We start from the raw sequence: 26,753 nt of genomic DNA, 5'->3' as shown, positions 1-26,753 counted from the left end.
TTGAAAATCCTTAAAATATCCTCCCCCCAAAGCGAAGGTCAATGCTTTGTCAATAAATTTCCCTTTGAAGGCGTGCCTTCAGCCCGAAAAAAGGGGAGTAGAAAAATGCAAATGGCATTTGTGCGTGTGTCGCCAGAAATTTCAGTCAATTAAATGAAAATAAATGAATAATTGATAGTTTTCATGGCTCTCTTTGTGCTCCACCTTGAACTAAGCCTTGGTCAAAGGTAATTAGGGGAAGGGAGCAGCAGGCCCAGCCAGTGGAAGAATGTCATTTGAATAATTTAAAACTGTTAGACGCGTCGTTCTCGCCGTTCGATTGCCAGGGACACAGACACACAGAGGACATCATGGGGCAATAGGCGGTGGAGTATGAATTCTATGGTATGGGGGGCGTGGCAGATACTGCTCCTGACCGGAGCCACAATGACGTTAATGACAGTGACGAGCGGTTGTTTGCCTCAGTTCTCGACCAAACATTCAGCGCAAACAAACAAACAAACAAATGCACGCACGTACTACAGGCGACACACACACACACTCGCACTCTCACACACTCGCTCATAAAAAACAATCAAAATGCAAAACGGAACCAGGCAGACGACACTCCATGGGGAAAGTGCCAGTGTGTGTGTCTACACTGGGAAGAATACTAAGCTTAAGAATGGGATAGTTTTTGGGGATAAAAAGAAAAACTAAACTGAGGATTTGAGATATAAAATTTGTTGGTTTTCTGTATTTCAAATATATTTTTAAACTATTTTTTGCTAAAATAAATCTTGCTAATATTCTTCTCATCCCTAAAAGTAGGCAACATAAAGCAAAGACTAAATCAAATTAAATTCCAAGTTGCAATCTAAGCCTATCCAAGTCCAGTTTTCTTTTCCTTAATATACCCACTTTTTCGCTCAGTGCACGTGCGTGAGCCTTGCACCAGGAGGATCAACGACAAACACAAATGGCTCCTGATTGCAGGCAGGAAAGGAAGCAGCAGCAGCAGCAGCAGGAACAGCAACAGGGGAAATGCCTCGTGGAAAGGGGTTGCAAGGGGCTTTCCCTCTGTCTGTCTGGCTATGCGACTAGAATTCAACATTTTGCCGCCATTAAAATCAAATTGCACTTTCGTGCAGCACAGGCAACACAGCCAGGACTACACTAATACTAAGCCCGAATCCGAATCAGGATCAAGAGGAAGTGGGTATATATAAAGGAGGGAGAAGATGGTGAACAGGCGGAGGTCACGAGCCGCGTCAACGTTTTTGGCAATTTCGGCAAAAATATTCCACTCATTCCAGGGACGTTCTGCTTTTTTTATGATTAATAAAAGCAAATGTAAATAGTAGCAAATAAAAGGCAGCTAAACGAAATGAAAGCAAGCGTTGCAGAGGCGGCGGCGACCTTCAGGAAACGAAGGATGGTGCAGGTGGTTGCAGTGTGGGTGGGAAGGTGGTGGTTATAGCTGGTTTGGGAAATCCCTCCCTCCTCTCTCTCTCGTCTCACAAACTTTCGCTTAATTTCTATTAGCATTGCTGTCGCTTCGTTTTCATTGCTGCGGCACGCTCCGCAGGTTGCTGAGGTTACCCAAGGGTTGGATGGTTTTGCAAATGTTGCTGCCAGGCGGGGGTGGCAAAGTGGAAGGGGATGGATGACTGGTGGCCGAGGGAATGCAACTGTCTGCCCGGCTTGATTGTTTGTATTTCTCATGGCACTCGATGTCAGTCAAAATCGCTTCGTTTTCACTCACTCCCAGAACTTCCATTCAAACAGTCAAAGTTCCATAAACTCGAAACCCACAGATGTCACACGATATGGTTTAGTTTTTAAAGGGTTTATTTATATTTAAAGTTTATAAAAAGAAAATAAGTGTTAGAGCTGCAGAGGTTTGCAATTTGGTTGGGCGAATTTTGTGGTAGAAATATAAACGCAAAGCTTGATGCTGAGAGGCCTAATAAAGGGAAGAAAAGGCCAAAAATCCGCTTTAGACTTTACTTTTTGGTATTCTTTAAATTATTATATAAACTTAAACTATATAATATTCATTTTTGATATCTTTAAGTAGAATAGCTTCCAAGTTGCCTTTAAAAATTGCATCCAAAAGATGTCTGCTGCTTCGAGAAAAGTCTGTAAAGTTTAGCCATTAAGCGCTATTGCCACACAATTTAGCATAGAGTTGCAGCGAATTCAACTTAGGGAACTTTGACTGTAAAGCCCTTTCCATTTGTAACCCCCGAAAAAAAGTATGCACCATGCCTCTGCCCCTGCCCATACCCACTAACCAATGAACCCACCCACTTTGTACCGTTGTTTGTTTTACAACGTTTTTAACTTGTTTGCAAGGATTAGGTAAGCAACTCAAACAACGGGAGCGAGAGCCCGCCCAGGACCTCGTCAGGATGCAATGCGAACTCATAAAAATAGACAAAGACAAAACAACAAGGACCTGCCAATTTTCAGCGGGTGAAAATCTGGATGGAAGGGAGGGTTGGGAGGTTGCCATAGACTGATTTCCATTCAGCAACCGTTGCCAACATTAAATGCATCGAATTACATTTTCTATTAACCAACTTTAAGGGGAGGGTGGAGCTTTGGCCGTGGGGGGTTGGGAGTTGTTTTGGGATCGTGTGGCTACTTTGTGTGTGTGTGGGTGGGTGGTTAAGGGGGGGTCCTGCCGTTTTGTACCAGCAGCCCTGAGCGAATGTTGCTCGTTTGTTGGCTGCTTGTTTTACAATTCGCTTTTTTAACGCTTTCGCGCTGTGATTCCTTCGTCCTGCCAGCGGGTCCCTGACATTGTTGTGCGGCGCCTTGAACCTTTTGCAGTCCTTGGTCCTCTTGGCATAGCTCCTCCCTTCCTTCATCCCCATGCTAGCTCAACCAACAACACCCCCCTGCTAACCCGTCTTGATTGCACAAGTTTTTGTACTGCGCTTTGGCTAAGAAGCCGCTGGCTGCACGCCGTTTAGACCTGCTGCTCCTTCTCCTTTTTGGCTTTAAGTTATGAAAACTTTTGTCGTTGTTTTTCCTGCCCGCCTTTTCTTTCCTGTTACTCCGCCTGCCCTTACTTCAGCTTTGCCTCTCTTCTGTTGAGGTTTTTCCACGTATTTGGTTCCTCTTTAAGCGCACATTAATCAAAGTTTTTCGTTGGGCTTAGTCGAAGTTTGAGGGCATTTATAAGGCAATTGTGGAGCTCGTTTCTTTGGCCACGACAGGTGTGTGTGGGTGCCGGCTTCTTGGCCCGTTTCTTAGACGGCTGCATTGGACATTGAAGCCATATGGCATTAGGGCAAAACATTCAGAAGAACGCTAGGAAAAATGAAGGCTTTGAAGGCTTTGGGAAAGATAATAGCAGGGTTTTTGAGTAAATATTTTCAAGAGATGTTCGGAAACATAAAAGGTGGCAGAAATATCAACTTCCTGTATGAAACTCTTCTTAAATGTAAGAAAGTTTCCTATTAAAGGTTTTTATCTTAATAAATATTCTGTAAAAGTAGGGCAACGCATCAGAATTCGTAGAAAATTTCCTTTAATAATTTGTTTTCAATATTTCTTCCTAAATAAACCCAGTCTTTTGCCACAGTGCAGCCTTGGCCTAACCTGTCAAACAAAAGTCTCCAAAAATTCCTTAAAACTTTCTCGATCCCCCTCTCCATAACTGACCACAGTTCTGGTCACCTACCCCCCTCTCCTGGTAGCTGCTATTTATGTTCTTAGCAAGTCAAATATTTAGCAGGAGACGGGAGGTGGAAGAAAGTAAGCTACAAGACATTCGAAAGAGCCTGACTGTCTGAAGGTTACCGCACACTCACACAATGCCTAATTGTCTTTGGGCTCGACTCTGTCTGGCCGTCTGCTTCTGGCTCCTCCCGCACTTTTGCCGCTTTCCTGGTTTCCCGCTTTTCACCGACCCGAACCGCACCCGCCCCCCTTAGGGCCTGTCTGAGTGACTTATGTCTGGCTTTAGAGAACTTTTTGCAGCATACAATGTTGCATTGCAAATTGAAACACGCGACGCAGCGCGATGCGGAGCATTGGAACAAAAAAAAAAAAAAAAAAAAAATAAAATAAAAGAAGAAGAGAATTTCCCAGACACACATACATATACAACTACAGGCATATGCATAAATAATAATGCACGAGCATACTTTAAGTGCAGGCGTCTGCTAGGCTCAAAGCTCCGATTCTCGGTTCTCAGTTCTCGGTTTTCTGTTATATTCCCGTTGAAGGTTTCCAAACTCATTCCCATTATCAAGCCTCCATCCCAGATCCCCAGTTCCCATCCAGAAAAACCCTTCACTCCGTCTAGCCGTCTGCTCTCGCTTTGGGCTGTCCGGCATGTCCCGGCAGGAGTTGGGACGGTTGGCGTTGTGGGTGGCTGGGCGGCTTGTATGCACTTCAGCTCGAAAGTGTCTGCTGCATTTACCCTTGAAAATGTTGCCGCTGCAGACTCCGTTGCACGTTGCACATTGCCCGTTGCAAATGAGTTCAATACACTTGGCATAAACACAAACATTACTGGGAAATCCACTCATCGTCCAAGGGACATTTCCCATTGCGCCTGCGTCACATTTTTTCCCAACTAATAATGCTCTCGTAATTTTCCGCTCTTTCAGGCTTTTCACGAACCCAAAAGCCGAAGACATTGGCTTGTGACACGACGAGCGTTAAACCAAAAAACGAGCGTGTTTATTTAACACACTTCCTCGTTGGGAAAGCCTTCAGTTCGTGTCTGCTTGTCGCGAAGTGCGCGCCACAGTGAAGAGGGAAAGCGGAAACGGAAACGAGTACGTCGCTGGCGTTAACGGAAACGGAAGCGTAGGAACATGTGTGTGTAACAGGACGATCTACGATCGCCGAAAAATAATATTTCAATTAAAAGTTTGCCATTAAAAAGCCGCTCAATGTCAAGTAAAAGATTGCTCAATCAGTGAACTCAGTGACTTGGTCGAAAAAAAGTGAACTTCTTTCTAAAAAAATATCACAGAAAATACTTTATCGCGGACTTTTAGCCAGGCCAAAAGGCAGGCAGGCAGCATGTGTGCCACGGGGAATGGGAACCACAGGTTATGCAGCCTCAGTGCTCTGCTCCTCGTCCTGGTCGCTCAAACTATCCACGTGGAATACGCCCGGGCGGATTATGAGAACACCTGGAATTTATATTACGAGCCGCCCTGCTGCACGGGCTCATCTGCCGGCCATCATCTGCGCCACCACAAAGGTAAGTTCTAAGAGTTAGTCAGCTCCTCCGTATTCCTATTCCTATTTCCTCCCATACACATCGTTCGCTTCCTTCGTTGAGGTAAGTAAGTGGCCAAGGAGTCCCGACTAATTTGCGGCAGGATTAGGGAGGGTTTATAAAGCAACTAAATTCAGTTTCAGACTAGGAAATGCACTGAGAGATTGTTTTGGTTTGTCTTTACGAAGCTATTTTATTTGGTTTTAAGTCTGACTACGATTATGATAAAAATAATAAGTTCTTAAAAGTTTTTTCTTAGATTTTTCTTTACTAGTTTTTTAAGTTTTTCGGATTCCTTAACTTGTCACCAACATTTGACTATTTAACTGAAAGTTTTTTGAAATGGCTTTTCCTTTCCTTTGTAGATTTTTTTGAAATTATATTAATTACATTTTCCCAAAAAGTTACCTTAAGTAAAAGAAATAATTGGTTTTCTTATTAAGTTTGTTAGAAAAACTTTCTCAGAAAAGCTAAGCTTTAATATTTTAATATCAAGGTTAGTCCATAAAAGTTTCTTACTAACTTTTTAAGAAATTAAAGAAAATATTTATGAAATTTTAATACATAGAAAAACCCCTAGCCAAAAGGCAATAAGTTTTACTTCCTAGAAATATTTCTCCTTAAATATTTTCCCTTAAAAGCTTAACAAAAACAAATTTTACCCAAAATCCATGAAAAATCTTTAAAAACTTCTTTCCTAGCCTTCTAAATGAAATATTTTTTGTAGTGCCTTGGGCATGAGAAAATGCGAAATACAAATAGAATGGCTTAAACGTTTTCCTCACTTTGTTCGGCCTCGAATTCCCGGCCTGCTAAGCTCCGGCATACAAAACTATTCACAACAATGTTCAGAGGGCTGGCTGGGATCGAAGTTTTTGGGAAATAAGTCAACAGCTTACACAGCCGCGAATGCCAAGAAGCTCGAAAAATACATACATATATATGGGGGGTTTTCCCTTTTTATGGCCAAAAGGAATAATTTTCACTTTAAGCGGATTTGCTGTCACCCGCCCCGTGCCGCCTACAACTTATTCCTTGCCTTTCCTTGATTTGCCATTTCGGTCCACTTCCGTCGGCGACGTCTGTTATCCTTTTTCACCCACACCCCCCTCCAGACTCTCTCTCTGGCCATTTGGCACCCAGAACTCGTTCGCAGCATTGCTATTGTTTTGCCATTGTTTTATTTCATCGGCAAGACATTTCTCTTCCGCATTGTGTGAACTCGATAGGGGTTTCTTTAGGGGGGGAGTAGCGGGGAGAGTCTTCAGAACTTATAGACTCATTCGCGCGCAGCAGCCTGTGCTTCCTTGTACTTTACTTTTCCGTTAGTACTCGAGCAAAATTAAAAACTTTTGCCCGGCTGCATGGTCTTCGTTTTGTTGTTTGTTCAATGGCAGGACCTCCCTCTCCCCCTCCCCACCTCCTTTCTTGACCATCACTTCCGCCACTTAAGATGTGTTTTATTTTTAACCCGACTGCTCTCCTCTCCTTTATAGTTTTATTTTCCCGTTTTTTTTTCTTCACCCCCAACTATTAGTGTTTAATTAGTTTTCAAGTGGACTTTTTATGGACTCAAAAGCCGAGCTTAGCCCAGGACAGATTCCCCATTTCACTGAGCTGTCGCTGAATAATTAAAACTCATTTCGCATATCGGATGAATGTGAGTAAGTAATCCGCTTTGGCCAACAAAGTGCGGCAAATACTATTCGGTGCGGCGGCCGTAATGGCAAACTTTTTTAAATGCTCATCAGAAATTATGACTAGCAGCAGCAGCGGGGGCCTATTATGTGTGAAAATTCGCCTTTTGTTTTAGCATTTTTATTTACATAAACAATTTGGGTTTACGCAAAAAGATTCTCCTCGCCTTACAATTACTGCAATCTCGGGGGAGGAGGAGGGGTTTGTGAGGATTTCCCAGCCGCAAAAATGTAAACAGAAACGAGTTTTAAGCGCTCAAACTTTTCCGGCGACCCTGAAAGGGAAGGGAGAAAACAAGGATATTTTCAACTTCATAAAGGTTTCGCGAGACGCCAAAGTAAGCAACAAAAAACCAAAAAAAAAAAAAAAAAAAAGGAAAAGGAAAAGAGGGAAAAGAAAGGAGAAAAAAGGAGGCGAAAGCGTTGGGATAGCATATCAGATGTTTGCGTTGTTAATTAAAGAAAAACAAGCAAAAGTTTAATGGCGAATATTAGCGCTCCCCCGCTGAAATGACCCCCAGAAACCTCAATATCCACCTGGCTTTGGTCCAAAGTTGCGGACATTGCGTAAATAGAAACAGCGGGAAAGGGGTGCTAACACACACACAGACACACACACACAGAAAAAACTTTGGCTCCTTATTTCCCTCACGCACGCAAAGCCAAAAAAAAACAAGGCAACAAGGAAAAGCGGGAGAACAGGGTAAACAGGCTGGGGGTGCCGTAAAGCAGGAAAATGAAAACTGCTCACAAATGTTCATTCCTCTCGTAAACTTAAAGAATTTCGAGCATTTAGCGCTGGCAGTCAACAAAAGTTTGTTGTTTCACCCTGCGCTTTCCTTTTTTCCTACATTTTTCTTTCCTTTTTTTTTTTGGCCAAAAAACGAGAAAACTTTTACGTTCGACCAGCAGGTGGAAATACTTCTGAGCTGTGGGCAGCCATCGTCGGCTAAATTAGCCAACCCAGCTCAGCAATTAAGCAGCAATTTTTAGCTGTAAACGCCAAAAGGGGGACTAAAACTTTTTTGGCCAGGATTTCTTGCTAGGCATTTCATAAGTCCATCAGCAAATTCACACAATTGAAGTCAAGTCAAAGGTACAATTGGCCAAAAAGCAAACGAAAAGAACGCACACACATAAGCACAATCGATGTGCCAGTAACAGGGCGTATAAGCAATATGTGGGGGATGATGGCTTTGGGGGCTGAATTTAAGAAAATCAATACATGACTGCGAGCTCCCTTTCATGTGTGAGTGTGTTTCCGCCATAAATAGCAGACCAAGCAGATTCACCTGTATGTGCCCTGTAAGGGGTTTTTGGGCCAAATCCAAATCCAAATCCAAAGCTAAAGCCGACTAAGCCATAATTTACAATCGCATTGACCTGGTTTCTGGCCTACGGATTCATTAGCCAACTGTAACTGCAACTCCAAGTGCCATAATTCAGTTCGCATCGCCGCAAGTACAAATGCTTGTTTGACACAAATACATAGACAGAGAGAGAAAGAGATAGTGAGAGTGTGCGTGTAATTTATCTTAATGCAAAAAGCCGAGGCTATGACCTTCGCCAGGATCCGATGCGGTGGCCCCAGATACAAAGATACCATGATACGTATATAAATAGGAGTTTATTCACTAACACCCACACGACTTGCGGTTCCTTCCTTGCCTACAAACAAAAGCCAGACTTTGTGTGCCATGTGTATCGACACCTCCTATAGCAAGGACGAGAGGCTCCTCGACCGCAAACGAGATGAGACAAGGATATGCCCTTGCCTCATTCGAGGACTTTTCCGGCCAGACCTCCTCACGTTTCAAAGGCAACTCGCATTTCGACTCAAGTTAATGACGACAAATTAATTAAACCAGAAATGTCTGCACCACTAAATTTGATTATAAAAGTTTACGTTTTCCATTCCAATTTCCCTGCCTCCCACTCTCACTCGACCTCTGACTGAGTGTGTGTGTGTGTGTGTGTGTGTGGCTTTTTGCCATAAATTCGTTAACATAATGATGCCATACTTGTGTACACATTAACCACCCCCCGCTATCACCCAAAAAAAAAAAAAAACAGAACACAAAATAATAGGCATTAAAACTTTGGTCTTTCAACTTTTCTTTGGGATCATTCCAAATGACAATAGCAACTTGTTTATAGTTTTGGCTTAACAACTTACGGCAAGCCTATTAAAATTAATTTGATTTTATGTTAATGCCGAGTTTATTCAATTTATTTAAAACACATGTCGCTTGATTTAATTAACTTTACATGACCGCTGCGGCTTTTGTTGCAGGAAGCAGCCGCAGCAGAGGCATCATCAGCACGCATGTTGCTCCCGTAGCTGTTGTTGCAGCTGCAAGTTGTAATGCTGCCGCTGCTGCTGCTGACACATGATGGCGAAACCCCGATGGCCATAACACCAGAACTGACAATATTACGCCGCTATTGTTGTCAGGCGTGTATTTTTAATTAAACACTTTACTTTAAACATTAAAATAATCGAGGGCGAAGCTTAAAAGGAAGGTTATTAATATGATTTTAAAGAAGGTCCAAGCAGCAAAGGTTAAAAGAAAGATAAATTCAGATCAAAATTCTTAAACTAAAGTCCATAAAACTGCAAGTTATGATTTCTAACTTAATTTCTTAATAAACACATTCCATCTTGACCTCGAAAGACCTCAGCGAGCCAAACTACATTTTCTGCACTCATTAGTTATGGCCATTACAAACACACTCGAAAGTTTGGTCCATTCCAGGACATCATAAACATAAATAATCATTAAAAGTAGACATAAATTGCAAACTTTGATCTTCAGGAAGAGCACTTAACGTACCGATACGCACTGTAGATACAGACACAGACACCTCTCGTTGCACTTATTTACACTCGATTTCAATTATCTGCTGCTATTTAGACACACACACAGACCCACCAACCGCAAGGATAACAACAAAGGCAGAGGAAACAATATGAACAACCGAAATATGTTCATTCATTAAGAGAAAGGGGATGATGATGGTGTGTGTGTCCGTCAGAAATAATTCGTAGTAAAATATATTAAAGTTATGGCCTGACCCCCAGAGCACATGTGATGGTGGTGGTTGGTAGGTTGGTCGCTTGACTTCCCCCTTTTTCCTGGGGAATTTCTATATGGCATAGCGTGAAATTGGGGGAATACCCGCTGCACGAATTCGTTTGTGTTGGATTTTTAGAGTGGACACCGAACTATTTTGACCGAAAGCATAAGGCAGGAAAAGTTTGGGTGGGGAAGGAGGAGGAGAAGGAGGAGGACGGAGTGGGTTGGGCTTGGGGTTTCCCGGGGGTTGTTGGCCAGCAGCATATTGCAAAAGTTAAATTGGTTTATTGTCCATTTTTATGACACAGAAAAACTTTCTACCATGCCAAAATAATTGCATTAAGTGCAGCCTTCCTCCCTTCCGTAGACTTGTCGTTCTGCATAGGAATTGTCTGATTTAAATGGATATATCGAAGCATTTTTTTGCATGATATATACATATATATTCGATATAGAATGCCAGAAAGAGAGAGGGGTGCAAAATTAACACATCATTTAATCGACGCACAATGGAAAGCGATAACAAAGCAATCAGACGGATAAAAGTTCCCTCAGCAAAAGGGAAATGGGTGGAAAACCCATTTCTAATTAATGCTCGGGATAGGACACACACACACACACAGAGCTTGTCAGTGTGTTTGTGTTTGAAAATTGTGCTCACAGTGAAACGCCTACGAAGTGGCAGGGAAGACAGTAAAAAGGAATCGATTGACCTGTTTCCTCTCCTGATACTCAACTTCCAACTAAAGGTTCTGAAACGGATTCGGATCCGTACTCAATAACAGTAGTTAAGCGGGATTCTCCGTTCTGTCCATGTGTGTGTGTGTGTGTGTGTGTGTGTGCAGTCATTTATAATAAATAATAAACCTGAAACAAAGGACTCACCCACACACGCACCGAACAGGAGACAAAGGAAAGTTATGGCCAAACAACTTCTTCATATGGATATTCAATATTTATTACGCATACGCCGTGTGTGGTACTGTGGCGTCCTGCAGTCACGCTATTTGAAATCAATGCGAGAAAATATTCACTTCATTTATATACATATACAACTCATGAGAAAGAGAGAGAGGTAGGGAGGTAGGGAGTAAGAGGGACAGCAAGCGGAAAGAGAAAGACAAAGTATTTATGATAAACAAATACTTTTCACTTTTTTCCTGCAACTCGGCTTGGAATTTAAATGGTAACTGCATTACCAGCGCCCCATGTACATATATTACTCGTTCAGAAATACACAGACATGTGTATTGGCACAGTACGTGACATAAGTTTATGGTAAAGGGGATTGCTGTCATTTAAAATGAAGTTATTGAATTAAAACAGGAAAAAGCTTTCAGGATTTCAGTTTAAATTTAAAAATATGAAAGAATATCTTTCAATGCAGACAAAGCGCAGTCTAAGGGCATAGTCTAGGAGTGATTTCTTTTTCACCTAGTTTTATTTTTATGCCTAAAAGCTTGATTATGACATGATCCTTCCTTCTTACTTTTTTCAAAATCAGAAATGAGCCGCCATCGACTGCTGACATTCAAGGCGTCTTAATGTCACGTCACGCACCGTTCGCTTATAAGGACCGACACATATAATCATATAAAGTCATTTCCATGAAAAATGAACTTTCCCTTTGCGGTGAGAAGAGGTGTGTTTACTGAAAGCAGAAGGGGGAGGGGGCACGATTGGTGATGGCGACGCACGCCTTGTTTGCCTGGGCAAATGCGGCTTAATAGCAAAATATAAATCTCAACTCAGACCGTGGCAATTTTGCATTCACATTGCGAGTATTTCAATTGTTACGCAAAAATTATGCGTAAAGCATAAAACCGCACACGGAGCGCAGATGGCGAAAAAAGGACATGGAATGGGGAAGCACATTAAATTGCAATAGCGCACAAAAGTATGCAATAAAATTTGGCTAATGCGTACAACAAGCAGACTGTCTGTGGCTGTAAGTCTGTGTGTGTGTAGTGGTGTGTTTGCGGGTGTGTGCAAATATTAGTCATGCCACAGCACACACACACACACACACACACATATATATATATATACAAGCCATCCTGCATACATTGCCATTTCGAATTGCACATAAAACCGCCAATTTAAAAATGAAAACTGCCGGCCAGGCTGTCATGAGATGAGGGTGTCGGGGTTTTTCGAAAATGGGGGGAAAACTTCAGTCTGCCGCATAATTCACTTTTTTTTTTTTGTTTTTTTTTCCCCCGCTTCGTTGTAACCGCTCAATTGCTGCCTGCTGCCTGCTACCTTTTTTGGCGCAAAGCCCGAGCAAAAGTGAAATTTAGCGGCTACAATTACCGTGCAATTTTTGGGCCAAATTTCCTTCAGGGGGGTGCTCGGTTTTTGTGGGCAGCCGTGGAAGGAGCAGGAGTGCTTTTTGTGCTGTGCAATTTGCCACACTTTCGAATTAGAGGGGTTAGAGTGGGGTGGGGCAATGTGCGCTGTGTGCAGCAAAAGGTGGGTAGAATTTAAAATTCCCCGCACCATAAATAAGTGCTGAGGTGTTGCCCGATATTCCTCCCAGGGGGTGGATTCCACCAGTTGTCTTCTTCTGTCTTTGCCCGCCAGCTGTCTACGGTCAACTGCAACCTTGCCATTACTCCAGTAACCACCCAGCTAGCTAGCTAACTCCACCCCCCCCACTGGTCTAACTCTCTAATTTATGCACCCTCCTGAAAAAGCAACGGCAACGGCACAACCTGCTGCGTTGCATGTGCTCCCCTCGGAGTTGCCTTTATGCGATTTTTTAGTGCTACACGAGTTTTATAGAAGAAGCTTTTATTTTTTCTGGTTTACCCAATTGAGGTGAAACGGAAATGAGCTGCCGGAAACGGCAAACCTACACATAGACAGAGACACAGACTTATACATACACACACACACACACAGCATAGTTGCGGATTAAGGTGGCAAGGTGCTGTCCTGAAATTTGAAACAATTTAGGCCACGCGTCGTCAAAGAAATGCGTAGGAATCTGCCGCCATCCATCCTGCTTAGTTTTCTGAGCAAAAGGAAGCTGTTAAAGGTAGCTTAAAGGGAAGCCTTAAAGTCCGGTCCAACAGAGAGAGAAAGTAGCAGGCAGTATTAATAGCATGTGTTCCTTTCAATTTATGTCAGCCTTCAAGAAACATCAATATTGTGTGTTCTCAAATTGGATATATATTTAGGTTTTTGGGGTACATAAATTAGATTTATTTATAAGTTGAATGAATAACTTTATGATATAAACTTAAATTGATTTGTTGGAAATATCTAACATATATATATATATATTTTATGTTTTATATATATTTATTATTTAATCGCCTTGCTATGCGTCATTGGGCCATAAAAGATCGAACTGCTAACCCATTTAAATGATATTTTTTTCGCTCTGTAAAAATGTGTGTCGCACGCACTTTGACGGCGTCTGGTCGAGGTGCAAAGTTATGCGCATACGAAACGCAAAAAGGCTCAAAGGATACTCCACTTCGTCCTTAACACTCCAGGACATGTGCGTGCTGCAAGGCGTTAGCATACTTTTTTTCTCTGCCAACTGGTAGGCTGCCGTCGTCTTAAGCCAAAAGTAAAGTTATATATTTAGTGGGGTAAAGTTAAAGTTGCCTTTTGTCACGAAATAGATACTCCTTTGTCCGGCCCCTGAAGGCGTGTCCCTGGAAAGGAAAGGCAAAAAAAAGAAAAGAAAGAAGCAAACGTGTTGAAAATTAAGAAAATAGCAGGCAACCAGCCGAGAAAAAGCCCAAAACCAAACCAAATGCCAATCAACGTCGAGGCCAGTTGCTGTTGCTTCCATTTTGGCCAGAGAAAATTCTGCTGACACAGAGGAGCGGGAAAATAAGAGGACACTGTGTTGACACAAAAGGTGTATCCTGGAAATAAGCATATTATTATGTCCTTTGTGTTATGAAAGCGAGAAAAACCCCCCAAGAGACACTGGCCCAAAATCTAATGAGTAAATGAAGAGAAAGGCGAGCTGGGCAGGGCAAACAAGTCAAATGATTTATTTGGATCCACGGCAAAGGACACGACACTCCGGACCCGAAGAAGGGACATAAAAACTTAAATAATATCTGGGATAAAGGTGGAGGAGGAGCTTGCTACCTGGCTGGCTGGCTGGCTGGCTCACCTTGCGTGCCGCATGGCTTCTTGTTTGTCTTTTATGATGATTATTTTTCAACATTTTTACGATTTATATGATGGCAGTAGCAGTAGAAGTAGCGGGAGAACAGGGGCAGGAGCAGTATAGTTCGGTGAGGCAAATGCAATTATAGTGCACGCACGGACACCGAACACAATAAAACGATCGTAAAGGGGAATCAGGCTCCTATACCTATAGCTATATATCAAAGCTGAGGGACCTGAACTGTGTCAGTTGCAGAGAAACAGACCATGTCTGTCTAATTAGACGAGAGTTCCCCATTTTCATGTCTCTGTTATGTGGGTAATTAAACTTACAACTTAGTGCCATTGTTGGTATATACTCCTTAACTCCATCTCCATCTCCACTTTGTATTTGTATTGCCAGCAGGCGGACTTGAGAAGCTCACTCCTTTCGTAAATTTCTTCCCAGCTATCCCAGCTATCATTATGCCCCGCACACACACACACACACAAACACAAAAGCACGTTCAAAGTTTCGGCAAGGCAAGAGGCAAGTCCTGGGATTTATGGCACTTACCCACTGTAACAGTGTGCCCTCAGTTTCAGTGAAACGGCCACCCCTTCACTACCATGCCACCTGCCAACTCACCTGCTCCTCGTACATAATTCTTGCCGCATAATTGCAGCATTAACAGGGTTAATGGCGCCGCCACTGTCTTGGCATGTTGTTACCAAAAATGTTGCTTATTATGATGAGCAAATGTGTTATAAACAATAACATGAAGTGGCCTAGGAAGGGCCCTGGTAAGAAAGGATTCAGTTTATGGCACATGGCAGCTGGGTGGGCCAAAAGTTTCAGCTGCATCTGCATTCGTTCAACTAATTAGCAAAACTTTCACCTTAGTTGAGCTTAGAAAGTTTATAGATTTCTTAGAGTGTCGAGAAATTATGATTTTAAAGGAAGAAGGAAAAGGATTTTCTAGTAAAAAAGTTTAAAAATTAATAATTTATAAGGCAAAATGTTGTTTATTATTATGATAACCCACAAAATACCTAATTAAAACCAAACCTTTTACCTGCCTTGCATTTCCGTTCCGCACTGTACATCTCTATCGGCCCACAGCCCCATGAAAAATCGAGTTTCGTGTGTTTCTGTTTAGTTTTTCTTCCTTTTCGCCACATAATTAACATGCAGACAGGCACACACCCATTCGTAACCCCTCTGCAGCTTGGCCCCCTTTTTGCACACCAGCGGGGGGTTAAAAGGCAACAATGTTGCAGTTATTAAACTAAGATGGGAAATAGTTCAACCCACCACCCAAAAGAAAAAAGGAGCAGCTACAACCACCACGTCTCAATAAGGGCAACACATAATGGCCAATAAAATGCATGCAATTTCCTACGTTTCGGGAAACTTTTGACGCTGCTGCATTAACATTTAAATGAGTTTATCAGTGCGTGTGGATCGCAAATAAAGTGGGGTAGTGGGTGGCAAGTAGTACAAATATTTATGTTCAGTCCCGCAAGGGCACTAAGAAGCCATCTGGCCGAGAGACCTTGCGAGAGACCTGAGAGACCTGAGAGACAACCCCAATGATTCAGACTGATTTATGTGTTTTTGAACTTTTTCCTCCTCAGCGTAATTTAATTAATGGCCATCAGGGCAAGGGGTAGTTCACTTATATCCTGACTGACTGAGGGTGGGGTGTTAGCCAGAGTCACTTCATATCGCTGAGGTCTGTATATGCATGCGTACCTGGCCTAAGATTAATTAGCCCTTGCAACGCACCGAAAAGGCGTCAAGGGGAAAGCCCCTAACCTGACTTGTTTAGCAGCTGAAAACAAATTGCGGCCAATTGCGCACTGAGTGGGTGAGTAAGTGAGTGATGGGCGGGGCCGCTGGGCTGGGTTTCGTTGAGCTTTAGGGAAATCAAGGTAAAGTGCCGCCACTCTGGTTGTTTTTCAGCTTTTCTTCTTTTGGTTTTTCCATTTTTTTTTTTCCATTCTCAACTCACACAAAGTCCTCTCGGCATGCAAACGTGGTTTTCTTTTCCAATGTCACGTGGCCGCAGGGAATCAGCGGTGGTGGTGGGCAGCAGGGAAAGTGTTCTGGGCCACATTCATGGCCAGAGATATTCAGCTGGAAATCCTTCCTTAACACGGTGACACACAGCCCCGGGGATAAGCTGGCTACAAAATTTAGTGCCCACCTTCCTCCACACCTCCTACCATGCCACCCATCTAAAAAATTCAAATCACCTAAAAAATATGCAAGAGATTTATCCCGCCATCCCCCCCGAACATAGTAAAAAGCTTATCCACTGCACTCGCCGATGCACATGTAAATGTATTTAGGCACTTGGGAAAAATATTGGTAAATTATAATGATAAAAAAGTATTTTAAGTTTATGTTTAAGTTTCATTAAGATCATTTTAGCCTTTAACAGACCTTTTTTAAACGAGAAACGAATCACATTTGGTAACTACAAAGTTCGTACTTTGAGTCTTAAGACTCTTAAACATATTATTTACAAGCTGAAAACTATTTTTCTCAGTGCACTTAGATGTGTATGACTTGCATCTAAGCGAATACTATCCACTTTGCCATAGTGTGGCACTCACGTTTAGTTTTCATAAATTTTCGCCATAAATATTTATGCGGGCGCTTTGAAATATGTAAAATTGGTAATTGGAAAATTTTTATCATACTGCTGGAAAGTTTCGCCACACGCTCGAACCACGGTGTTGACTCTGTTGTTTGTTGTAATTTCAGGTGGTGACCCCGACGCGGTTTGATATCGAATTCCAATTATGTGCTGTAATTAAAAACGCTTCAAAGTGCAAATCGCTTGATGAATTCCAGGGGAAATGTTAGGCGGCCACCCACTTTCCGGGATTTTCTCGTCTTTACTCTACATTGCACTTTCAACATCTCCACCTCTTTTGGGTTTTCCCATAAGCTCTTACCACAAATACATGTGTCGTTACATTGAAATGGAAATGTAAAACTCGGAAATGCATTCCAAGTGGAAGAAAGGAAGAGAGGTTTTGGGGGTGAGAGGAAAATTCGGGCAGAAGTAAGTCGAGACGCGTATTTTTCAGCATATTAAACAAGCCAAGAGGTTCAAATGCTCCTGGTGGTCTTGGTCCTGGTCCTGGTCCTGTTTCTGCTCCTCCTTTTGCCTCTGCAGATCCTTTCGGGAGTTCGCTCGCTGGCTGTCTGTCTGTATGGCTGGCTGTCAGACCACGTCGACTTCATCGTCTGCTTGACGTCTCATTTTTTCCCAGTTTTCTCAGTTTTCCGGCTCCTTTCGTTCGAGTACATATCCTTTTGGCCCTGCTGCTGCCGCTGCACGTCCTTTTTTTTTTGGCTTTTCCTTCAGTGTTGCTGACGCATGACGTAGGTGTCTAGACTTGCTAATGTTTCCTCTCGCTGCTGCATGTTGCAACTGCAGTAGCAGCTTCCGATGAAGTCGTAAAACTCATCCGCTGAATTATGTTGCCTCAATTTTTGACCAGCTTTGAGATCCCCCCGGGGATTTGGCTTTAAAAATTGTATACTAGTTGAGTGCTTTAAGGTTGCTCTCTATCTCGTTTTCTTTTTTTCTTCTCCTGGCTTTTCCTTTTACTTCTCCCGAAGCCACTGACATACTTCCCTTGTAAACCAACTTGTAATATATTCCCACGCCATTTCGTGTCGAGAGTGTGCAAGAATACACATACAAACATGTGTGTATGGTGTGTGCTCTCAACCACATTTACAGTGAGCAGAGAATTGCACGTTTGTGTTTCTAGATTACAGCATTGTCTAGCTTTTCAGGACACATCCAGGAGAGTAGTCCTGGTGAGCCTGCAGGGGACTGAAGTGCCGGTGCCAGCCATGTCTATGGCTTTATTTTTACTATACTATCCGACCCCCTTTCATACCAAAGCCCCCTCCCGCCCAATTTCTTTCTCTCTTTTTTACTGCTCTGCCATCATAAAGTGGCATAAAGAAGGGCAAAGAGAGCGTGAAGAGAGACAGAGGGAATGAAACCAAAAGCGCAGCGCAGTAAAATGAAGTCTAAACTAAATCCCACATAAGGTACGAACGTGCTCAACACAAATGCCAGGTGCTTACACAAACACACTCACACACACTGGCACATCGCAGGCTGTTTGCCGTTTACCTTATTGGATTTTTACAGCACACACAGAAGAAAAAAAACTATAATAATGGTGCATTACCATTAATAAGGTGGGCAACTTACAGGGTAATAGGATTTATCTAAGTTTTTTAAGGGGATTCCATCTTAGTACCCTGTATTTGTTAGGTCTTGGGAAGTTGTCTTATCCTTTCATGGACTAATCTACATACTAAGGACTCTAAAATGTGGAACAAAAGTCTGAAACCTCTAACTTTTCGACTAAAATATTTCTTTAAACGCTTTCCAATCTCCCATTTATCTAAAACCTAATCAACTTACTACACATTTTCCCTCAGTGCAGCTACTATTTGTACTTGTCCCGTGAGCCAGCTCGCTGAGCAAACTTGCCCTAAAGCCAGAGCCAAATTTAAGCCTGGCCAACATTGGCCGCAGTTCACTTTGCATACATGTGTCTCGTCTGCATCGCCAACGTCTCTGGCCATCTCTCTGCTCCTGCTCCTGCTCCTGCTCCTGCTCCTGCTGATTGTCCACATTTTACCCGGCGCATTCGACTGGAAGCTGTTAAATATCGAACACATATTTATATATGTAACGAGTGTGCAGGTGGACCAGGACATTGGCAAATGGCTTCGAGATTTGTGCGACAGTTTCAGCTGCTCGAGGCGAGATAAGCTTGATGCATGGCCAAGATTTAACATATTTCCAGATCCACAGAAGTACCTAATGCCCACGAACGAAATCTGGTTTATAACCAGATGATTTTATCGATGGTTTTGTTATGATTTTGGGTAAGAAGTTTAGTCTTGGCAGTCCCAAGAATGTTTCATTTCATTTTTGTCTTAAAGAAAACCCTGACTTAGCAGTACAGTTTTTTAGGTTTTCCCTTTCTGGGCCGTTGAAAAGCCAATCATTGTTAAATTAACGCCATAAAAAATTACGCACTGCCTGGCACTCGTCTCCAATTTACGGTGAACTGAAGTAAAGTAAAGTGAGGCCAAGTCAAGCAACCGCAACGCAACTGAGACAGAATCAAATAAAAATTAAGTGCTGACTCAGTTCGTCTGGAAAAAAGAATGCGAGAGAAGAGGAAAAACCGAAGGGAAAACACTGTGCGGCATGCAAAGTGAAGATAAGAAAAAAATTCCCCACAACAACAATAACAACAACAATTTCGAGGGGGAGGTGGGCGTGGTAGGGCATTTACATGGCCGCAAAAACCCAACAATGGAAGCAGTCGCAGCCAAACAAAACTGTTGACTATATGCGGTGTAGGAGGCGAGAAAAACCACCATTTTCATATGGAGAGAGTGTGAAACAAAAGTGCAGACCAAAAACTGTGACCATATGAAAAAGGCAGGTGTTTTCCACGTATATATATATGTGTATGTGTGTGTGTGTGTGTGTTTCAGTGGGTGGTTTGCAAAAGATAGGGACTGAGATCCTTGGCCTGGCTAAGACAAATGATGCAAAATACATTTGGAACTCCCCGCGCCACACCAGCAAAAAAGAAGGCAAATTTTTCATTTACCTGCTGCCAGCCTCAGACTTTCGTCCTTCACCTCCGCAGCTTCCTTGCCATTACCATTTTCCAAAACTCAAACCACACCCACCATACCTCCGTTGCCATTGGAAGTTAAGTATACGTAACGTAAACGCAAATTTAATGCTTGAAAAATTCGCTTAAATGGATTTAAGTGCCGCTTTCTTTCGTTTTGCTTTCAACTGTATATATTTTTTTGCCTCGCTTTCTTTCTTTTTGGCCTGGCTGGCTGTTTTATCTTGGCCAGCAGATAAATGAAAATCTTCAAAAAGATGAAGTAGCGGTCGGCGAGCAGCAACAGAGAGGCCAGGCTGAGTAGACTTTTGTGTTTATTGGGGCTACTTATCGACTGAGCACAGTCAAGTGAGCTTTGGCCCCCACAACTTTGACCCATTTGGTTGGGGCTTAAACTTGGCCAGATAGATAACACTGAGGCTTAAGCACAAACCAATTCAAATTGAGGTCTACCAAAAAAAAAAAAAAAGAAAACCTTCAATTAATTGCCAGGGAAAACACTGTTAGTCAAGGCAATGATTGCTGAGAAAACATTTGCTGAAAGTAAATATGAAATGGTTTACTAAGAAAACCTAATCAAATATTGTTTACCATGAAAACAAATTCAATATAAATATTTAAGTTGCTGTAAAACAGTTAAGCTTTTCATATTTATTTGCCTTTCGGCCATATATTTGTCATTTTAAAAAAACTTTTATGTCCAAAGTACAGACGTGCTTATAAGCATAAAACATAAAGAAGGGAAAACCTTAAGTTTCCCTGACTGACTTTGTTTAGCTGCCGTTTATCTGGTTTATCTGGCCTATAATTTATATGCTGACGCATCATATAATCTTTATCCTCGAGCGGAAAACACAGGAAAAAAAACGAAAACCCTTAACCTTTGCCGCTGGCATTTAAATTTAGAGCCTTATCGTGGGGCGTAAATCGATGTGGAAAAGTGTGGCAAGAGGGAAATTTACGATTTACGGCTACAGCTTGCCACGTTCAACAAGCCGCATACATTTTTATGGCCAATTAAATTCCATAAGCCAGGCTAACCGTAACGAAAACCGACCGACCGTCGCCTCAAGATCTGTTCTTCTTCTCTCCGGTTTAGCTTGTGGCTCTTAAAGTTTTCCCAACCATCGATTAAAGAACCGAATGTGGTCACCATTGGAGGGGTTTTTCGCCGAGTGTTAAGTGTGAAGTAATGAATATTAAAATGAAATTTACAGAGGACAAGGACACAGCAGAGGCAGCAGAAGGAGCAGCAGGAGAAGCCACGCAGAGCCATCGACAGAGAGCAAATATTTTGACAGCTGTCAGTCGAGGGAAATGATTTCGCATTTCTGTTGCTTCCATTTTTGCTGTGGCTTCTTTCGATCGGGAAAGCGGGAAAAGCGGCAGAGTGCTGGAAATCGGCTAGGGGCAAGTTTCTTGCCGTAGAGGAAAAGCTCTTCTCGTAAGGGGGGAAAACCGAGAGGAGCTCGGAGAGGGGCACATGCCAATGCCAAACTGATAGACAGGCAGACAACGTGCGACTGCCGCCTGACTGCTCTTTTAACACCAATTGCTTTTTAATGCATGCACGTCCTCATCTCCCCTCTCGCTCTGCTCTAAAAAAAGCATAAAAAAAGAAAATGTGGAAAAAAAGGAGGCCAAAGGAGGCAAGGAAATTGATTGACATTTTTGGTGAGCAGACATTTCGTCCTATTTTATATGCAAATCAGCAGGATACACACACACAGGCGCACGAGCATGTCAACTGGCTTCCCGTTGACAGGACAATAATAACGTTAAAATGTCGAGCATTTATCGTGCCAGTTCGTGAGTGTATGTGTGTGTGTGTGTGTGTGTGTGTGTAGGTCCTGTGAATCTCCATTTTCCTTTTTGTTTTTCCAACTAATTACACAAGTTTCTTTTTCAGCTTAAAAACAAGTCAGTAACATTCATAAAAATACAAAGAAATCCGTTCAAGTTCACTTTTCCTTCTCCTCCTTGGGTTCGGGCTCAGGTTTAGGTTTCGTTTTCGGTGCCTGTGGTTGCTTTGGGTAAGTCCAAGTGGGTGACAGGGAGTTGCGGTACTCGAAGGAGTACTGGGATTTCTTCACAAATTCACAGACATCTTCGGGCTTGGGATTGAAATTGGAAAGATCTGAAAGAATATATAAGAGGTTAACAAATCGGTTTTAAAACTATAAGAGAAGCTCCTACCATTATCAAACAGATATTGAGCCGTGGCTACGCCCACATTGAAGGCCACCTGGCTGGCATCTTTGATGGTTGGAAACAGGGTGCCTTGCTCCAGTTGCTCCTCTGTAGTGTTGTTGGCCAGCTCATGGGACACAACGGAAAATACTTCATTAGGCAGGTGCTTTGCCTTGGTAACAATGGCAGCCAATGCGATGCCAGGAAAAGTTAAGCAGTTGTTGGCCTGCGTAGGGGTGAACCGCTTGCCATTGATCACCACGGGAGGAAAAGGTGAACCGGAACCGAAGAGAACGCGACCCTATATAGTAAATTATATATAAAATATAACTTAAAAATCAGAAAAACTAACCTCAGTGTGTGTGAAGGCCTCTTCGGCGGTGCACTCCGAATTAGAGGTTGGATTCGAGAGGGCAAAGACCGCTGGACGTTCATGGTTCTTAGCCATAGTTTTCAGCACTTCTTCAGTGAAAATTCCGCCAACACCAGTGGCTCCAACAAGTACAGAAGGCTTAAGCTTATCCAGCACTGACATGAGATCCTTGATAGGTTCCATGGATTTCAAAAATCTCTTGGCTTGCGCCGGTGGATTTGGACTATCCTCCGTCACCACGCCGTTGGCATCCATGAGATAAACATTTTTGGTTGCCTCCTCAGGTGACAAGCCCCTAACTTCCAGTTCCATTATCAGCATATTGGCTATACCCAGAGAAGCACTCCCTGCACCCACGAACACGAACACAGTATCCTCCAACTTAATCCCCGTTATGCGTTCCACATTGATGAATGCCGCCAGGCCAGTGGCACCAGTTCCCTGGATGTCATCGTTGAAGCAACAGTATTTGTACTGATACTTATCCAAGAACTTCAGGGCATTCGGCGTGGCAAAGTCCTCGAAATGAATAAAGGTATGGGGTCCGAAACATTTTATGGCCGCCTGCATGAACTCATCCACCAGTTCATCGTACTCTGCACCCTTAACCCTGGGAATCCGTGCACCCACATAGAGAGGATCCTGCAGCAGATTTTCATTATCCGTGCCCACATCCAGGCAAACGGGCAATAGGGAACTTGGTGGAATGCCACCTAGTGCCGTGTACAAGACCATTTTACCCAAACTAATGCCCATGGCATTGGCTCCCATATCACCCAAGCCCAGAACCCTTCCACCATCTGTCACACATATGGCTTTCACATCGTTTTCGATCCAATTGTGCAGCACATCCTTGATATGACCTTTGTCGTAAATGCTAATGAACATACTTGAGGCATGCTGGAAGTTCAATCCATAGGTGGCAACCACATCACCCACCGTTGGGGTATAAACAATGGGCAGTGCCTCTTCGATGTTCTCCCTAACGAAACGATAGTAAAGACGCCTGTGTCGATGATGAACTGCATTCAGATAGGAAAACTGGGCAATAGGAGAAGTTCTGGCCTTAAAGTTGGTAGCAGCCGCCTTCATCTGGTTTTCCATAGATCGCACGGTGCACGGCATTAAACCCAAAATGCCGAGACGTTGCCGTTCCTCAATCGAGAAGGCAAGACCCTAAAATATATATTAGAAGTATACATAAGGTAATAGTTAATCTACCCACCTTATTGTGTCTTCCATCCATAACGAGATGCCAATCGGGTCGAGCCACCTGCTCCATTTCATCGTCATAGAGATTTATCTTTCGGCAAAAGGTCAGAAGTGGACGAAATGGCAGACGTAAAAGCGGATGCAAACGTCGGAGTTCCATGGCTATAACTTTGGATATCCTTTGAACTAACTAAAAATTTTTCAACTACTACTTTGGAAATTGTCGTATTGAAACTAAAAATAACAACAAATTTCATTTGCCTTTCGCCTACTTTTTGTCACAAGGTTTTTTCTGAATGGTCGATGGACATGGATTCGGCCTCATCTTTGGATACTTCCAAGTCTCGGCCATTGAACATCCATATTCCAGGTTATAGGAATCGGTTGCGATACAGTCCTCAAGGTTGTCCGGGTCTAAAGAGCGTTTAGCATAGCCTGTTATAGGTTATAAAAAAATAGATAGTATAAAGTTATAGAGAAGTTAGTTTCCTACCATTTTCTATCAGATACTGTGCCACCTTTATTCCAATTTTAAGAACCACTTCATTGGCCTGCATTATCTGCGGATAGACACGTCCCATTGCTAAGTCCTCATCTGTTGGAAAATCTGAAAGCTCGTGGGCGGCCAAAAGGAAGATCTCTACAGGCATTCTGGTGGCCATGACTATCATTGTGCCCAAAACCAGGCCCGGATAGGCAAAGCAGTTGTTGGCCTGGCCAGGTGTTAGCCTTTTGCCATTGAACTCCACTGGCGGAAAAGGGGAACCAGACGAGAAGATAGCCTTGCCCTGGGATATATTATGTTTAAGAAGAGAATGTTATTAGCTCCTTCTAGATCACTTACATCTGAGAACTTGTAAGCCTGCTCGGCAGTGCACTCCGATTTATTAGTAGGATTGGATAGGGCAAAGATGCCAGGACGCTCGTGATTCTTGGCCATAGTGCGTATGATTTTCTCGGTGAAAAGTCCTGCTGAGGCAGTGGCTCCCATAATAATCGAAGGCTTGACTTGCTCCACCAACTGCTCGAGTGTCTTAATTGGTTTCATATCCTTGGCAAAGTCAGCAAATATTTTCGGAATGTTCTTACTTTCCTTAGTTAGTACACCAGTTTGATCGAGAACATAAAGGTTTTTGACGGCATTAGCTTCGGAGAGTCCTCGGGACATCAGTTCCGTTTTAACTAGTTGAGAGATACCCATGATAGCGCTTCCTGCTCCGGCAAAGACAATGACGTGCTCCTCCAGCGGCTTCTTGGTTATCCTTTCGATGCCCAGAAATCCTGCCAAGCCTACGGCAGCTGTTCCCTGGATATCATCATTGAAATGGCAATAGCAATCCTTATATCTGTTTAGGAACATAAAGGCATTGGGTGTGGCAAAGTCCTCGAAATGGATGAGGGTCTCAGGGCCAAAGGTATCCACCACTGACTCCATGAACTCATCAACAAAGGAGATATACTCATCCCCCTTTATTCGCTCATCCCGTAGACCAATATACAGTGGATCCTCGTGGAGAGATTTGTTATTGGTGCCCACATCCAAGCAAATTGGCATTAGCGTGGAAGGTGGTATCCCAGCCAAGGCTGTGTACAGTTCCATTTTGCCCACGGTTATGCCCATGCCATTGGCTCCCAGATCACCCAATCCCAAGATGCGTTCACCATCCGTCACACAAACGGCTTTCACTGAGTTCCGATGTGGCCAGTTCGACAGGACCTGCTTCATATGTCCTCGATCGTGCTTGGTGATATGGATGCCAGTCATTCCACGGTACAACATTCCGTAAACCGTGCAAGCTAAGCCCACAGTGGGCGTGTAGATAATGGGCAGTACCTTGGTTATGTTTTTGGATACAAATTGGAAGTACAAGCGTTCGTAACCCTGACGCAGGGCTCGCAAATAGCGATACTTTGCCACATTCGTATCGAAGGATTCAAAGTTTGACTGGATGGCCAACATCTGCTCATCATATGTCCGAACGCAGGCGGGGAGTAAGCCATGGATGCACAATCGCTGACGTTCTTCTAGGGTGAATGCCAAGGCCTAAGCAAGATTTCATTAGTTTAACTTTATAATCCATAACTTACTATATCTCACCTTATTAAACTTGTCGGAGAAAACTATTTCTATAGGGACCCGAATGGGATCCTGTGAGGAGTTGGCACGTCTTTGAATGCAATTTTGATTTTGCTCAGTTTGAGGTTTCCTGGTCGCAGTTAGCCTTGTCACACCGCAGTTCAGTATTCTAAAGAAACTCATCTTAAAAATAAACCAAAAATTTATATAAAAATGTAGATTATTTTAGTGTCAAAAATTAAAATGAAAAGCAGCTAAAAGCCTGCCTTTGCAGTTACACCTTTTTACCTTTGTTCATTTTATTAATCATTAACCATTAGTCAACGAATATCCTTAATTCTAAGGACCATTCTAATGAAAGGTAATCACTAAGTGCCTGGAAAACCAAGACAATCTTGATAATACCAACCATTACTATAAATGGCCTAACTTGTACTTGGAAAACATAACAAAAGTCCTGAAAATTTCAGGTCGAATTGTGCCAAAAAGAAGTCACCGACGAAATGTGGGTTAATTTGCATGAGGTCACTGGCAGGCAGTTTCGTATCTATCACTCATTATGCATTATTATGGAAATCACTTTTCTAACTGCCATTGTTGTTGACTGGCCATTAGGGTTGTCCAATGACCAATTCCAGAGTTCCAGTAGGAATGGCCAAAAAAAAAGGACAAAGGAAGCGAGCCAAATGACTCTTAGCGCGGCCATCAAAGGATTTGCTGGGGCTTTGGCCCAAAAAATAAAAACTTGTCCTTGCCCACTGTCCTTTCTTTTGTTTAAGTATGAGTGTGGCTGTGTGTATTTGTGCTTGTCCTGGGCTTGTTTGTACACAGTGTTCTTGTTGTTGTTTCACTAATTGTGCCAAATTAGTTGACAACTTAATGTCGTAAAAATTTCAGCTAAATGCCTCAATCTTTTGTTAATGACATTGACAGCGGTGCAACTTTTTCGACTTGTGTTTTCTCTTTTTTTGGGGGGTTGGGGGGTTCTGGTAAGGACTCCGGCTTTGAGCACGTGACATAGCTGGCAGGAGTACGTGACACTGTCAGTGTCAAATGTGCAAGGACATGGACGAGAAGG

The 26,753-nt window shown here is 42.9% G+C and overlaps 3 protein-coding genes across 5 annotated transcripts in view; 1 reads left to right on the top strand and 2 right to left on the bottom strand.

The window, feature by feature from the left end:
* The window catches only part of LOC108112730 (semaphorin-2A), a 47,308-nt gene that overhangs the window by 8,800 nt on the left and 11,755 nt on the right, over positions 1-26,753 (top strand). For all 3 annotated transcript variants that reach the window (XR_001772672.2, XR_001772671.2, XM_017222968.2), the window contains exon 2: positions 4,608-5,212. Coding sequence is in view for 1 of the 3 variants with exons in the window: in XM_017222968.2 (XP_017078457.1) it covers positions 5,029-5,212 (184 nt within the window). In the remaining 2 variants the exon portion in view is untranslated. The remainder of the gene's footprint in view (positions 1-4,607; positions 5,213-26,753) is intronic.
* LOC108112731 (NADP-dependent malic enzyme) lies at positions 21,693-23,884 on the bottom strand. The gene is made up of 4 exons (XM_017222969.1): positions 23,612-23,884; positions 22,366-23,562; positions 22,020-22,314; positions 21,693-21,960 (listed from the first exon to the last, which is right to left on the bottom strand). The coding sequence occupies exons 1-4, from the start codon at positions 23,756-23,758 to the stop codon at positions 21,785-21,787; spliced, it is 1,815 nt and encodes a 604-aa protein (XP_017078458.1). The 5' UTR covers positions 23,759-23,884; the 3' UTR covers positions 21,693-21,784.
* LOC108112733 (NADP-dependent malic enzyme) lies at positions 23,808-25,858 on the bottom strand. Its single transcript, XM_017222970.1, has 4 exons — positions 25,697-25,858; positions 24,443-25,642; positions 24,092-24,386; positions 23,808-24,033 (listed from the first exon to the last, which is right to left on the bottom strand). Exons 1-4 carry the CDS (start codon positions 25,856-25,858, stop codon positions 23,867-23,869), a joined length of 1,824 nt encoding a protein of 607 aa, XP_017078459.1. The 3' UTR covers positions 23,808-23,866.

This window comes from Drosophila eugracilis, unplaced genomic scaffold (assembly GCF_018153835.1).
Source record: "Drosophila eugracilis isolate 14026-0451.02 unplaced genomic scaffold, ASM1815383v1 contig_90, whole genome shotgun sequence".
NCBI lineage: Eukaryota > Metazoa > Arthropoda > Insecta > Diptera > Drosophilidae > Drosophila > Drosophila eugracilis.
This window is presented reverse-complemented; position numbering and strand designations above follow the sequence as displayed.

Bases quoted from the DNA above. Each gene is read 5' to 3' on its own strand.
- LOC108112731 (XM_017222969.1), bottom strand. From the start codon at position 23,758: ATGGAACTCCGACGTTTGCATCCGCTTTTACGTCTGCCATTTCGTCCA. The intron at 23,563-23,611 runs GTGGGTAGATTA...TATATATTTTAG, and splicing joins TGGATGGAAGACACAATAAG to GGTCTTGCCTTCTCGATTGA. The intron at 22,315-22,365 runs GTTAGTTTTTCT...TTTACTATATAG, and splicing joins AGGCCTTCACACACACTGAG to GGTCGCGTTCTCTTCGGTTC.
- LOC108112733 (XM_017222970.1), bottom strand. From the start codon at position 25,858: ATGAGTTTCTTTAGAATACTGAACTGCGGTGTGACAAGGCTAACTGCG. The intron at 24,387-24,442 runs GTAAGTGATCTA...AATATATCCCAG, and splicing joins AGGCTTACAAGTTCTCAGAT to GGCAAGGCTATCTTCTCGTC. The intron at 24,034-24,091 runs GTAGGAAACTAA...AACCTATAACAG, and splicing joins ACAGTATCTGATAGAAAATG to GCTATGCTAAACGCTCTTTA.